This window comes from Erinaceus europaeus, chromosome 2 (genome assembly GCF_950295315.1).
Source record: "Erinaceus europaeus chromosome 2, mEriEur2.1, whole genome shotgun sequence".
Classification (NCBI taxonomy): domain Eukaryota; kingdom Metazoa; phylum Chordata; class Mammalia; order Eulipotyphla; family Erinaceidae; genus Erinaceus; species Erinaceus europaeus.
Window position 1 is genome coordinate 124,820,822 of NC_080163.1, and position 16,181 is coordinate 124,837,002.

At 43.1% G+C, this 16,181-nt stretch overlaps 1 protein-coding gene across 2 annotated transcripts in view; it reads right to left on the reverse strand.

Moving 5' to 3' along the window:
- Nucleotides 1-16,181, reverse strand: part of PLCG2 (phospholipase C gamma 2) — a 175,783-nt gene that overhangs the window by 103,363 nt on the left and 56,239 nt on the right. For both annotated transcript variants that reach the window (XM_007516620.3, XM_060185114.1), the window contains exons 3-5: nucleotides 7,764-7,907; nucleotides 4,087-4,180; nucleotides 3,470-3,517 (exon numbers count right to left, since the gene is read on the reverse strand). In XM_007516620.3, coding sequence (XP_007516682.1) covers nucleotides 3,470-3,517; nucleotides 4,087-4,180; nucleotides 7,764-7,907 — 286 coding nt within the window. The remainder of the gene's footprint in view (nucleotides 1-3,469; nucleotides 3,518-4,086; nucleotides 4,181-7,763; nucleotides 7,908-16,181) is intronic.

Below are 16,181 nucleotides of genomic sequence, written 5' to 3' on the forward strand. Positions count from 1 at the left end.
ATGGAGTTCTATAAAGGACTGGTGAGAAGCCATTCTCTTTCAACAAGAGAGGGTAGGGATGCGGTCTACCCCTTGACAAGGAAAGATGGAGAAGTGGATTTTGGAAGCCTATCAACATCCCCATTCTGCAACCATCCCATCTGTCCTCCCTGTGCCAACTTCAACTATGAATCACCACCAAGCACAGAAAAAGGAAATAGTCCTGGGAGGTGCCTCTCTGAGCTGAAAGGAACCAGTGTATATAAACTGCTCCAGCATGAACACTCATTCCATCCAGGTGGGACTACACAGCAAAGGCTGGTTGAGAGGAAGTGGAAGATGGGAAACAATCAGGGAGCAAATCATGCTCTGACAATAGTTCCAAGCAAGTCACCACTGCATGGTGGCTCACAGTCACTATTTCCAAAGCAACCCTTGGGTATAAAGGCATACAGAGAAGATTTCTCAGCAGTGCAGCCAAACTCTCAAACAAACATATGCCAGACACATGGCATCTTAGAGATGGAGAGATTCTCAGGAGAAAAAAACTCTAGAGTGAGACTCATTTGTCCTAGGCCTCAGAGAGCATCCATATTTCAATGACAAAGATAACCAGACAAAAGAAAAATCAGCAAGATAAGTGAGAACTAACAAAAACTGACTGATGGAGATTCCAGGTGTTAGAATCAGAAGACAGAGTAAAAAACAACAATGCCAGGTACAGCACATGGCTTGCAAAATGGATGGCCAGGGTTCACATCTCTTAGCTATTTTTTTAATATTTATTTATTTTCCCTTTTGTTGCCCTTGTTTTATTGTTGTAGTTATTATTATTGTTCTTGATGTCGTCATTGTTGGATAGGACAGAGAGAAATGGAGAGAGGAGGGGAAGACAGAGAGGGGGAGAGAAAGACACCTGCAGACCTGCTTCACCATTTGTGAAGCGACTCCCCTGCAGGTGGGGAGCTGGGGGCTTGAACTGGGATCCTTCCACTAGTCCTTGTGCTTTGCGCCACATGTGCTTAACCCGCTGCGCTACCTGACTCCCTGTCTTAGCTATTCTACAGCACTCATAATTATGTGAAGGCACAGAGGGAAGTTCTGGTATTATCTCTCACATGTGTGAGCTAGTGCGCTCTCTCTCTCTCTCTCTCTCTCTCTCGATCTGAATGAGAAAATGTACTGAATCACTCGGCTATCTTTCATCCATCAGAATAACAAAGATCAAAGTCTCATGGTTCAGAACACAGGGAAGCAGGAATTCACTTGCTATACCAGTGGCAGAAATAAATAGTACTACCAAATCTACCAAAATGCTAAACCAGAAATGCTGCACTATTGGTATTCTACTTCTAAGAATTTACCTGTTTTATATCCTTCTCATACATTTTTATATAAAGGAAGACTCAGAAGTTTTCATGGAGGCATCATTCACAAAGATAACTTAAGACCAAAAGGACCACTATGTCCATCAGGAAGAATATTTTTCATCTATGAGGAAATTACTCTGCATCCATTCAAGAAAAAAACATATTTGTTATAAAAACTCTTGGTGGGAGCCAGGTGGTGGCACATCTGGATGAGTGCACATATTACAGTACACAAGGACCCAGGTTCAAGCCCTCAGTCATCTGCAAAAGGGATGTTTCATGAGCAGTGAAACATTGCTACAGGTATCCCTCTCCTTTTCTATCTCCCCCATCCCTCTCAATTTTTGTCTCTATCCAAAATGTATATATAAATAATATATTTTAAAGACTTATTTTTAAAAAATGTTTGGGTTACAGCTTCATGTTTGCTCACAAAGGACATATCCAAAACATCTTTATGCAAAGTGTACCACCTGTCTCATGTCTGCCCAACACTTAGAACCATGGATATTTAACTTACTTTTCTATCTTTCTTTTAGCTGGGGCCCTAGTCAGGGAGTCCTGAGATTCCCAAATAGACATGATGGGCCTAGACCTCAAATAAATCCCTCTCTCCATTGTTACTGGTTAGCTCTATCAGGAACAACACAAAGACCCTTTTGTGGGCCCCCAAAGGACCTTGCCCTCAACTTGGATCAACAACAATAGAGAATGTTCCATCCTCTGAAGGGAGGCTGGACAACATACTCTCTGTTCCACCTGAGGAAGATGGGTCCTGAAATTAGGGCAACTTGGAACATTCCTACTCATGACCACAGAATGTGAGCTCAGATCTACAGAGATGCAGAGGTCACATAGGCTCCTAAGCTGAATATGGGCCCCAGATCACATCAAATCGATGGGTTTTACAGTCAACAATATTAATACATACATTTCCCATATTTGGGAGCTACTCTCTCTTCCCTGATCCAGCTTTCTAGCCCTTTTCCCAGCCATGACATCATCTCCCCAGACAATAACTTGGATCCACCTGCATATCAGATGTGAGGCTCAGGAAAACAAAAACAAAGCAAAAAAACAAAACAAAACAAAAAAAAATAGTATAGCCATGGGCTCTTTGGAGTATAACTAAAATAGGCTTACTAACAATCTACAAAATAGAGACCCTCCCCCAACTCTTCATCTGCACTATTCCAGCCTTTAGGTTCATGATTAGTCAACAATTTGTTTGGCTCTGTATGTTAACTCTTTTTTCAGCTGGGCAGACAACCCTACCAATGTGTCCTGGAGCTCCGCTTCCCCAGAACCCCATCCTACTAGGGAAAGAGAGAGACAGACTAGGAGTATGGATCAACCTGTCAATGCCCATGTTCGGCAGGGAAGCAATTACAGAAGCCAGACCTTCCACCTTCTGCACCCCATAATGACCCTGAGTCCATACTCCCATAGGGATAAAGAATAGGAAAGCTATCAGGAGAGGGGATGAGATACGGAGTTCTGGTGGTGGGAATCCCTCTTATCCTATGATTTTTGTCAGTGCTTCCTTTTTATAAATAAAATTTTTTTTAAAGTTTGGGGTACAGCTTCATGTTTGCTCACAAAGGACCTCTCCAAAACATCTTTATGCAAAGTGTACCACCTGTCTCATGTCTGCCCAACACTTAGAACTGTGAATATTTAACTTATTTTTCTATCTTTCTTTTTTAACCAGGGCACTATTCAGCTCTGGCTTCTGGTGGTACGGGTAATTGACTGGGGCTTGAGTTATTTTCTTATGATCACTCTGTCCCCCACAAAGCCAGAGCAGGTGCCATGGTCTCCCATGTACTACTCTTCCAAGACACAAAAGTAAGCAAATGTGAAGGCTTAAATGCCAAGTTCTAAGAGCACTATGACAGAGAGGTCGTCTCTGCAGAAGAGCTACAGTGCACTGAAATGAGACTCCACATGGGCAGAGACTGTATCACTGTCCACCCTCGACACTCAGCTCTGCCCTTGGCAGGTGTGAACTGCACCACACCAATATGCTCAACCACAACCCCCTTGAGTTATTTAAAAATAAGAAAACTCGAAGCCCAAACTGATCCAGAGAAGATCACCAAAATTTCAATAACCCTTACCTGTTCCTTCTGGTTTGATCCACAGAATAAATCTGCTTTCGCAGCCAACTAGAAAGAGTTGAGACAACAACAACATTTAAAGAAAGAATATTAGAAAACAGTGTAAGTGTGAGTTCCATGATCAAAGGAAACTAGGAAAGGTTTTTCTAACTTTCCAGTTCAAGGGACTTAGAAAGTTGTTTACTCTGTGTGGCTGAAATGCCCCCTTCAACTTGTAGCTGGCATTTCCTAGGCAGATAATTCCCTTTAATGATACCCCCCAACTGACCAGAAAAGTGCCGTGGACTGGAGCTCTGTGGTTTAGTGGAGGGACAGTAATTCGCACACCAGCCCCCACCAAACATCCATGACACTGAAGAGCCAGTGCTAAAATGTCTCCATCCATGAAGGGCAGAGGGTACACACCTTGCTCCCACATACTGAGACCCAGCACTGAGAGAATTTGTCATGTGATACCTGAGAAACCATGGCCAATGCTGGACACCTACTGCACACATAACACTGAGTGAGCCTCCTAGATGCAAAGTACCACTTTAACTTCCTTCACTGAGGCTGACCAAAGGGAGCAGAATAAATGAATAGTAGAGCAAATGCAGAAACAAGCAAAAACCAAGTACCTCTCAATAATGGTAGGTGTGGATGCACTCATTGCTTCTTGATGTAAGATTTTCAAGCCAGAGAGCCATTTATTTGCATCATCTTTTGAGTCGGCTGCAGAAATGAATGGCAACAGAAATGTTGTGATGATCTGTGGGAGCCTCCTTGCTTAAAGACCTAATCTCCCTAGCTCCATACACTCCCAGGGACTATGTATGGTAAAGCTTTCGTCAGTCTTTAGTTTTGCAGGAGGGCTCCAGGAAAGTATCCCTTTTACACCATCATGGATCTAAAGCTGTGTTTCTTTCATAAATATTTTATTTATTTACTTTGGATAGAGATTTTTAAAAAGAAAGGGAGTAAGGGATCGAAAGAAAGGCACCTGCAGTACTATTTCAACACTTATAAAGCTTCACCCCGTAGGTGGAAACTGGAGGCTTGAGCCTGGGAACTTGTAGACATTACAGAACTCTCTAAGGTACATCACCTAGTCCCAAAACTTTTTTTTTTTCCAAAGCTCTTCTCAGCTCTGGTTTATGGTGGTGCTGGGAATTGAGCCTGAAACTTTGGAGCCTCAGGCATGAAGTCTCTTTACATATGATGCTACCTTCCTTACCTCCCAAGACTGCTTTTATCTACAATGAGATCACATGCCTAAATTGAGCCTTCTGTAGCATGACGCAGATGACCGGTGAGTGTGTCTTTTATTTTTAAGAATGTAGTTTTAATCCCATGATAATGATTAAGAGGCAAGACTGGCACCCAATCCCCGAGCAGCCTAAGCATTCCCCTCTCCCCACACTTCATTTCTAATCACAGTAAGATAGATGTGAAGGAAGACAATCCTAATGCCCATTAAGAAGATAGTAAAAATCAGGGGTTAAGAGCCTAGCATCTTATGGCTGGAGGTGACACAGCACTGACTTATGTGTTGTACAATGTTCCATCTGTGGCACCAACTTGTAAGAGTAGTAGTCTGGTACTTTCTTCCCCGCCCCTCTCTCTCTCTCTCTCTCTCTCTCTCTCTCTCTCTCTTTAAATAAATAAGTCATTTAAAATAAAGAGCTTGGCATCTGGTAAACAGAAAATCATTGTTATGTTTAGGGCTAGATGATATTCAACTGGTTTTTTTTTTTTTTTTTTTTTTTTTTTGTCAACCAGGGTTATTGCTGGGGCTAATCCACAGCTCTCAGCAGCATATTTTCCTTTTTTTTTTTTTTTTTTGTACTTCCATTTGATATAAAAGAGAGAAACAGAGAGAAGGAGATAAACAGATCCCTGTGCATGGTAACATGTGCTTAACCAAGTGTGCCACTGATTGCCCTCTCAACTGGCTTTTCTCTTTTCTTTTTATCTTATTTTACTTTTGTTGTCACCAGGGTTATCGATGGGGCTCAATGCCAGTTGGAACTATGAATCCACCACCCCTGGTAGCCACTTTCTCCGTCCTCCCTCCCAATTTTTTATCTTTATTTATTTATTTTAACCAGAGTACTGCTCAGCTCTGGTCTATAGTGGTGTGGGGGATTGAATCTGGGACTTCGGAGCCTCAGGCATGAGAGTCTCTCTGCATAACCATTATGCTATCTATCTACCCCCCCCCCAATTTTTATTAGATAGGACAGAGAGAAATTGAGAAGGGAGAGAGTGACAGAAAGGGAGAGGGAAAGATAGACCCTGAAAACCTGCTTCACCACTCAAGAAGCGTCCCCCCTAGAGGTGAGCCGCAGAGGCTCTAACCCTGGTCCTTACACTTGGTAATATGTGTGCTTAACTAGTTGCAACATCACCTGGCCCCTTTGGCTTCTTTTTTTAATTACACCATTTTATTGAGGAAATGTTTATAGAACTGTTGTTGTTTCAGGGATACAATATCATATTTTTTTAAAGTGAGGTGTCCGCACATCTCACCTGCCACCCACCTGTCATTTCCCTCTCTCAAAGGCCGGCGAGCACCCAATTTCCTCCTTTCAACCCATTCCCATCCCCTCCCCCCCCCCCCCCCCCCCGCCCTTGAGTCCATGGGTCTGCTGAAATAGATCAGTTTACTGGTGTCTTAACCCTCAACTGGCTTCTCACTTCTTTGTAAGCAAAAAAGGGCTTGCAATGCAGACACCTCATTGGGTTGTGAAGTACCTCTTAATAAATACAGACCTTGCCAGCCTGGGCAAGAGCAGGCTAGTGTTGCTGTTCCCATTCTTCCCAGGTGGTAGAGGGGGAAAACCAAGGTTCATCACTCAGAGACCTCTTTCAGAGCCCATGAGTGAGAAAATGGGATGTGAAAGGTCCTGCCCATCTTTCTGTCTGATCTTGAATGTCAGGGTTCTGGAGGAAGGTCACTATAGCTGGCATGCTGGGCTCAAAGTCTTACTTGGGTTCCTACTGTCTCCATACATATGTCAGCAGTTAAGGACTCAACTTGCAGTGGGGCTACATGGACATAGCTCTCTGAAGGTTCACGGTCACTGGGATCCTCAATATATCACCCCCTTCTCCATTCACTTCCCTAATTTGATATACTTTCACTATTTCCTACAGCCAACCGACTATTTCCTTCCTCCAAGCCCTCTCCCTGGGCCTCCTTTCTTCCTAACTCCTACTGATGCCTTAAGACCCAGTTGAAAAGCTACCTCTTCAAAGTCTTCACTAGAATTAGGGACTCTTTTCTCCAACAGCAAATTGTATTGCACTTGAACTAAAGCTTTTATCAGTTGCCTTAAGTTACTGCTCATATCTGTCTCCCCTAGTCATCTGTGAGCTCCATAAAGGCAGCAACTGGATCTTCTTTTGTCATTATTGTACAGCTGACATTAGCACAACCTAACACAGAGCATGAGCCCAGAAGATGTAGGATTGATGAATGAATGAGTGAATGAATGAATGAGATGAGATGAGAGTAATCAGATCTGAAATGAAATATCATTACCTTATTCTACTTTTACTGTGTCCCACTCTTGATTTACTATTAATGGCTTTGTCTATCAGTCATAACTATACAGCACTAAGTCAATAGATTCTAGAACTACACCTGAAGGCAGATGCAAACTCTCACCCAAGTAAAGAGCCTGACCTTTTCTATAATTCTTGAAAAATCTTACCTCTAGATAACGTGTGTGGGGGGGGGGGGAGCATGTGCATGTGCATGTGCATATGCATTTGGATGGGAACATATATGACTTAAGATTTCAGGACAGTTGCTTCAGGTCAATTAAGCATAATAAGTGACTCAGTTGGATATAAAATAGCATCTGCCCTTCATAAATGGTGAAGCAATTCTGCAGGTATCTTTTTCTTCTCTATCTCCCCATTCTCTCTCAATTTGTCTCTAAAAACATTTAAAAATTAAAAATAATAAAATGTACTAGCAAAAAGCAAATAGTATTAAATTATCTTATTTAAAAAAAAACACACACACCACCTACCAACAGCTCTCAAGATGAGAGCTAACATACACCTCACAACATCCCAATGTTGTTACTCCTGTTTCACACCCAAGCACACTGCAGCTCAAGAGGTTAAGTAGTTTTCCCAAAGGCACATAACTAGAAAGGGACAGGGCTTGGGTCTAAAACTATGATGTCCCAAACAAGTGTTAGTGGATAGCTGGTTAGTGGATAGCTGGTATGAGCATTATGTAGCTGGAGGACTTCCCAGGAAGGAAAGCAGGAGGGGAAAAAACACAGAGACTCACACCCACCTGCTAAACTGAGTGTGCTGAGGACGAACTGGGTGCCATACAAGATGGTGAAACAGCAGTCTTCCTTCTGACGGACTGCTTTGGCTCGCTCAAAATCCTTGGAGTTCTTCCCAGGTCGAATTTCCTTAATTTCCATGATATCCACTGAAAGAAAATGAACAGGAGCTGCTTAGAAGCTGGAGCTCACTTCATCTGAGAATGCATCCTCATCTGCACCAATCAACACCCAAAGGTGACCACATCCCCACCAGATGTCCCTTGAAATTTGAACTGAAGCAAGGAAGCAAGTTAGAGCAGCCCCTCTACCTCCTCACTGTCCTGTCACCTTTTCCAGAGATGGACCCACTCCAGGTGTTTCAAAAGAAATCAGCTGACCCTCCCCCATCTCCCACCACAATAAGCATAAGAGGGGTACAAAGGCCTTGGTAATGACTAAGGTGTCCCCTGCAGAATGACTGTTATGTAGCCCATCAGACTCCTCCCAGGATTTCTTTGGCAAGGACAAGACATAAAACTTCTGCTGTTAAAAACATGAATCAGAAAAAAAAAAAACAAAAAAAAAACATGAATCAGGGGGTCAGAGAGGACTAATCCATCTATACAAAGAAAGACCTAGCCCTGGGAGTCGGGCTGTAGCACAGCGGGTTAAGCGCAGGTGGCGCAAAGCACAAGAACCGGCATAAGGATCCCGGTTCGAACCCCGGCTCCCCACCTGCAGGGGAGTCCCTTCACAGGCGGTGAAGCAGGTCTGCAGGTATCTATCTTTCTCTCCTCCTCTCTGTCTTCCCCTCCTCTCCATTTCTCTCTGTCCTATCCAACAATGACAACAATAATAATAACTACAACAATAAAACAACAAGGGCAGCAAAAGGGAATAAATAAATAAAATAAATATTTTTTTAAAAAAATTAAAAAAAAAAAAAAAGATCTAGCCCTGGTGCACTCTTTGAACCCCTGAGTCCACTTGGTCTTGCAGCCACTACTGATGTGACCCACTAAATTCTCTAAGTTAACTAAATTGGCTTGGGTTGGTGCAAAGTGAGTTTGTCACCTGCAGCCAAGCATCCTAGTACAGTCCTCTCAGTACCTGCACTGAAAGGAGAAACAGGAAGGACAGCAATCTGGAGATGAGAGGAGAAAAGAGGAGGGGAAGAGGATCTCAACCCTGGCCTAAGCTAGACAGAGGTGGGGCAGAATCAAGGTTCAAAGAGCAGGAAAGGTTTGCATCAAGAGGGGCAGCAAATCAAACTAGGCAGGGAAGGGCTGGAATGAACTCAAACTTTCTGCTTTTTTACCATGGGTAGGAAAACAGCTGAGGGATACCAGTCATAAAGGCTGTAAAAGGACTTGAAATAAGGAGGATTTTATATCCTGAACATATTGGTACTTACATAAATATACAGGTGGGATAAAATTTCATAGAACTATACACCAAAATAAATAAATAAATAGATAAATAATAAATACGTGTGTAGAAAATAAGTGATGGGGGGGCAGTAGTGCAGCAGGTTAAGCACACATGGCGCAAAGCACAAGTACTGGCATAAGGAACCCAGTTCAAGCCCCTGGCTCTCCACCTGCAAGGGGGTCGCTTCACAAGCAGTAAAGCAGGTATGCAGGTGTCTATCTTTCTCTTCCTCTCTGTCTCCCCCTGCTCTCTCGATTTCTCTCTGTCCTATCCAACAGCAATAATAATAATAATAACAACAACAAAAATTGGGGAAAAAATGGCCTTCAGGAGCAGTGGATTCATAGTGCAGGCACTGAGCCCCAGCAATAACCCTGGAAGCAAAAAAAGAAAAAAAAGAAAAAGAAAATAGTGATGGAAACCAAAGAATGTGTAAAGATCATTGTATTTCTATCAAGCTCCTGGGTTTGGTAACTATGGCTATGAAAGTCACTGGGGGAAGTTGAATAAACAGTTCACAAATAATAAACTTGTTTCAACTTTTATTGCTACCCAGATAATACATGACTGATTGAAAAATAAAACTTCTCGGTGGCCTTATTACAGGGGAGTGTGTCAAACCTTGGAGGGAGTAAAGAGATCATGGGAGGGGGGGCATGTTCCCATTTTTTCATCCAGCCCAGAAACCTGGGAGTCTTATCTCTTGTCACCTCTCACAAACAGTAAAACACATATCCTTTCTAAATGCTAAAATACCACTTTCAAGGAAGAAATGAGCATAACAAATTTAACTGCTTGGCAGGTTTCTAAGAACAGTGAGAGTGTTAAAGTTGGTTCTCATAATTCAACTAGCCCCAGCTAGTGGAACATCCATTAAAATAAATATTCCTTTTTCCTTTTGTAATGATAATATAGCCATTCTCTTTGCCCATAAAAGATCTCTATGAGAGAATCTGTGATTTGAACTTACTGGAAGCTTTTGCCCTTACAGCAAAAGATAGTAAAATTTTGACATATATGCATAAGAAAAAATTCCAGATAATGTACTATCTTCAGGCTGTCACCAAGTCTTATCAGTCCTACTTTGTAAATTGCCCGAGTCTGCCAACTTTTTAAAAATTTTTACTTATAAAATGGAAATATTGACAAGACTATAGGATAAGAGGGGTACATTTCCACACAGTGTCCACCCCCAGAGCTCTGCTCCATATCCAATCCCTTCCCTTGATAGCTTCCCTCTTCTTTAACCCTCTGGGAGTATGGACCCAGGATCATTATGGGGTGCAGAAGGTGGAAGGTCTGGCTTCTGTAATTGCTTCTCCACTGAATATGGGCATTGGTAGCTCAAACCATATTCCTAACCTATCTCTCTCTTTCCCTAGTGGGGCAGGGATCTGGGGAGACGGAACTCCAAGAGACATGGTGGGGTTGTCTGCCCAGGGAAATCAGGTTGGCATCATGGTATCATCTGGAACCTGGTGTCTGAAAAAGAGTTCAGATATAAAGCAGAACAATTTGTTGACTAATCATGAACCTAAAGACAAGAAAAATATTGCAGATTGTAGATTTGGGGTCTCTGTTTTAGAAAAAGCTAGTAGGTCTGTTAGCTACTCTCTTCCCTGATCCAGCTTTCTAGTCCTTTTTCCAACTATAACACCATCTCCCCAGACAATAACATGTGTCCAACTGCATATTAGACGTCAGGCTCAAGCAAAAACTAGTAGAGTCTGCCAACTTTTATCCATCGCCACAATAGACAATAATCCATACCACAATCCATATCACAATCCATATCACCTCTTGTTTGATCTACCCAAGTAGCAAAAGTGACTTCCCAGTGCCATCTCCAAAGAGTGCAGATACGACCCCATAGCTCCTAGGCTCCTGTCTACCTGCCTGTGGCATCCCACAGCTGTCAGAAAACCAAGGTCTGTGTTGGCCCTGCCCACCAAACCTGGTCTGTGAGTCCTTGCTCTCCAGGTTCAGCCACAACTGCCTAATCTCAGAACCCTGTGGGTGAGCACACTCCAACCACAGGACTCTCTAGCCTTGAGGGAAACGTGGATCAGCAGGTAGTCAACTATCAGCTTTGCATCTATTCATATAGCAAATTTATTAAGATATCATTCATAAACAGGACAACTCATCCATCGAAAGTAGACAATTCAATAGCTTTGAGTTTATTCAGAGTGTACAACCACCAAAGTCAATTTAAAAATACTCTTCTTTAATATTTATATAAGCGAGAGATAGCAGAACACCGATTGGCTCTGGCATATGTAGTGCTAGAGAAAGAATCTGAGACTTTATGAGTCCAGCACCTATGCCCCTCTGCTGAGCTAACTCCATGGTCATTTAAGAACATTTCCATCAACCCAAAGAGAAACCCATAACCTTCAGCAGTCTCTCAATCTGGACAACCATTACTCTACTTTCAGTCTCTGGAGATTTTCTTCTCAGTTTCCACAGATTTCATATATGGAATCTGACAACATGTGTCATACTGTAATATTCTTCCATGTGGCATGCTTTCCAGGATCACATCATAGCACACACGACTGCTTCACTCCTTGTATGAATACATAATATCCCAGTGTAAGGAAAGACTACATTTTACTTATCCATCCAGTCACTCTCTATTTCCACCTCCAGTCAAAAATAGTGTGGCTATAGATAGTTATTGCTATAACCAAATTATTTTCCAATTGAATTAACTTTGAAAATCCCATTGTTAAGATCTGCTGTATCATACAAGACCTCACCATAATTTATGTCATTTTATGCTATTTATATATAGCTGTATCTTACTGCCTTCTTAAACCCTAAGAGAGCAGGAAACTTCCCCTTTCTCTATAAAGCCCATATATCTCCCATTCTTGGAACCTCTAGGGTAGGACTCACTTTCCTGCATGCTTCTCTCAAGTCATACCAACTGATACAGCATCTGCTGATCCGAACCTAATCAATGCAACCAGTATCACCTCAACATGCTTCACTTCTGACTGTGTTCAGAGATGTCAGGTGTGGAATGTCAACTCTTCAGCTTCATTACTCTACCACCAGGTTCCATGATACCAACCTGACTTTCTTGGGCAGACGACCTCACCATGTGTCTTAGAACCCTACCTCCCCAGATCCCTGCCCCACTAGGGAAAGAGAGAGACAGGCTGGGAGTAAGGATCGACCTGTCAATGCCCATATTCAATGGAGAAGCAATTACAGAAGCCAGACCTTCCACCTTCTGCACCCCATAATGATCCTGGGTCCATGCTCCCAGAGGGATAAAGAATAAGGGAGCTATCAAGAAAGGAGATTGGATATGGAGCTCTAGGGGTGGACATTGTGTGGAAATGTACTCCTCTTATCCTTGTCAATATTTCCATTTTGTAAATTTAAAAAAAAAATTTTAAAGCTGTGCGGCTCTGAGCACTCTAGTACTAGTTCCTCTTTGAGCATCTCCTTTCAATTCCCTCAAGTACCTACTAGGAGTAGAAGTCAGTCCTCTATCATCCACACCCTTGGGGTTGCATGCCTGGTAACCAGTTGTCTCCTTCATACTCTGGGGCTCTCTGGCCATCATCCTGGGCAAATGAGACACTTCTACTAGGTGGAAAGTCCCTCATATTTCCCTGAGGCTATGGCTGGGGTCTGGGTGACCAGAAGGTGACAGATGGTCCCCACCAAGCTCTTTGCAGCTGTCACTATACTTCCTCGGTATTCTGGGGGAGCAGGGGGGAGCTCCAGAAGGACCAGAGGGACTACATCTTGGCTAGCCTCTAGGTGGCCAGGAGTGCAAAGAGGACTGGAAGAAAATCTGTCATGGATGGTTCTACCTGGTAATCAGCAGAGTAGGAGGGCTTGCTGGGGATATTTTCCACATGCTCATGTTCAGTCTTGCATTACACAGGGACACCCTACTAGCTGCTGACCCACCACCAGGGTGGAGTGTCCAGCACGTTGGGGATGAGGTGCTGCACTAAACTAGGTTCACCTCAAAGCACCTGTTCTGTCCTACCTGCAGACCTACTACAAGTTGCAAACATTTTTAACCCAAAATGAACTACCCAGATCATGAACCTGCTGCAAAACAATCACATGTAGGCACTAAAAAACAGACTATAGTGTCTATCAGTCTGCAAGGAGGGGGGATGTCCCAGTGCTGAAAACCATGTGCAATAGGGGTCAGAGAGATAGCTCACCAGGTAGAGTGCCTGTATTGCCATGTGTGTGACCCAGGATGGAGCCCAGATACCACATGGGAAGTGCTATGGCAATGGTGCAAGCTTTGATACTGTGGTGTCTCTTCCTCTCTCTCTCTTTCTCTCTCCATGTATGAATAAGAGCATGAACCAGAGCAGTCAAATCATGCACAGGTGATATCCTGTTGCATGAAAAAAGTCGAATATTGATGCTTAAATATTTATTTATTGGGGAGATAGTTCAAGGTGTCAGAGCATAAGATTTGCTTCCCTGAGGCTCAGAGGACCCACGTTCAATCCCTGCCACCTTTGAGCAGTATTCTTGTGTCTTCCTCTCTCTCCCTCTCTCATAAAAATAAATCGTTTTTTTAAAATCATGTGCACTAAATCTACTGTCTTGCCCATCTCATGAACCCCTGGTATTTGCTTCTAACAGGCAAACTACCAACTAGAGTCCCATTGGATGACTTTTTAAAACATTATTAAGGTTATCTCATTGTCATTTCTATTAAATTATAAGGTAGATAACAGAGAGGAAAATAAAAAATCAGAACCTATCCTGTGGAGCAGCCTGCATACTTTTTGCAAATATGCCCCAGTAACAAGCTCACTAAGGTATCAAGTAATATGGCACGTTACAGCTAATGCATTCAACTCATGCAGAAATACCTGGTGGGTCTACTTCTAGGTGATCCAGAGTATCAAGCAATAATGGCAAAGTTGGTTGGAATTTTTTTATATCAGTTGGTAATCCATTGCCATTTGGAGCCATGTAATTTGGACAATATGGTCCAGGGAAAAAAAATGTTCTCCCACAAGTTTTCAAGATCCCATTAGGCTCTGCTAAGAAATTATGCCACTTTTGTACATGTGCACAGGTAGTGGAGAGGTGAAAAGCAGTCCCCACCTTCTTCCTGACAATAGGATTATCAGTGGCAAAGGTGACAGGTGACTGCTAGTTGGGGTGGGATTCAGGCTGCAGGGCTACTGTGGCTGCCAAGGGCACGGCGGCATCAAAATGCCTTGGTTTTCAGCAGGCTCTGAGCACCAGAGCTCAGCCTGTGCACACTCATGTGGTGGGGCTCAGCAGCATGTTTCCTGCTTGAAGAAGTGAGATAACAGCCACAGAGGCAAGGCCCCAACTTTGCACAACACCCCGGTTCCTTTCCCAGCATCACCCAGATCTTCCCCAGTCCAACCACCCTCTCACTGCTCCCCCGCAGAAGCACACTTGGGGTTTCCAGTCCCCTCCTCTCCACTGCCTTGTCCTGCTACCTCTCCTCCTCTTGCTTCTGACCCTGTGGTGCAGTTCTCCAAATGCCTGTCTTCTTGCTCTTTCCCACTTGTGATTCTGGGCAGCTCCCCAGCTTTCATGTTCTCTCAGAGCACCTTTATACTGTACACCAGGAATGTGGTCTTTCCAAAATCCCTCAGTGATACCATTTGTCAACAAACTTAAAAACAAACGTCTTTCTGATAGAGGTAGATAGTACCATGGTTATGCAAACAGACTCTCATGCCTAAGGCTCTTAAATCCCAGGTTCAATCCCCAGCCACTATAAGCCAGAACTAAGCAATGCTCTGGGGGAAAAAAATCAAGGAAACTTACACATACTCCTATTCAAGGCATAGGCACCTCCCCACACCTCTATTTATTCATTTAAAATGAGAGTGCACCAGAGCATTGCACAGGCACATGCAATGCCTGAGATAAAAACAGAAACTCCACAATACAAAACCTGCATTCTGCCCACTCAGCTACCTCCCTAGCTCCCCACCCTCCCTTCTTCATTCAATCATCCCCTCATGCAGGTCATTTACTAAGCATCACAGCAGGATGAAGCACACAAATCCCATCCCTGCATATGGAAGCTCAGACACTGTCCAACTGAGTGCAGGAATACAGGAATCTATAGCCAAGCTCAAGTCCTCAAAGAAACAGAATAAAGTCTACTCTGGAGCTGGAAGGACCTATGGGAACTTGCCAGGTCACTTCTCTTCTCTTTGCTCATCTGCACAAACCATGATGACATCTGCCTCCTTCACTGAGCTGCAAATAAGACAAAGTATGCTAAACACAGGCCAGTGACCCCAGGGGAGGTCTCAGCCAAGATTAGAGAAGCCACCTAGCTCTGACACCTTCACCACTGCTGCTCAGGGTTTCAGTTTGTCACAGTGTTGCTATCTCATGAAAGACCCTACCTGAAAAAAAAAAAAAGTCCAGGGTGTCATGGGTTTCAAAATATACAGCAGCATCTGACTAGAAAGCTAGATTGGTAGCTCAAGACACACTGGAGAACTCAAAGTTGTAAAGGCTTTGGCATGGATGGGTAGATCATGTATACATTAACAAAATGGAGCCTTCAAGCAAGAGTGATGCAAGATGGTAGCCATCACAGGCTCAGGATTAAAAGTCACTTGAGTTTCCAACTGCTAGAAGAACTCAAAGTGAGGTGGGGGGGGGGGGGAGACTGTGGTGTTTGATTAATTGCTAGCAAAATGGCAGAATTCATATAGTTTCAAAGTTGTCCTTCAGGAGCTTCGATGCCTAACGATGTCTAAAGAAAACATTAAACTCCCTCAGTCACCTAAAAGGTAGTGTTATAGTAATTAATAAAAAATCACAGTCCCCCACCCCCGCCTCACTGTTCTATTTAAGTAGTCTTCATATTCCACAGTAGTAAATTTTCTAGATATGTCTTATAACCCTCAAAAGTCCTAGAAAAGCATTTTCCAATCAAAGGCAATTTATCTTAAGCTACTATAAATGACACTAACTTTTGTACATCTGAAATATGTAAGTTGTGCTAT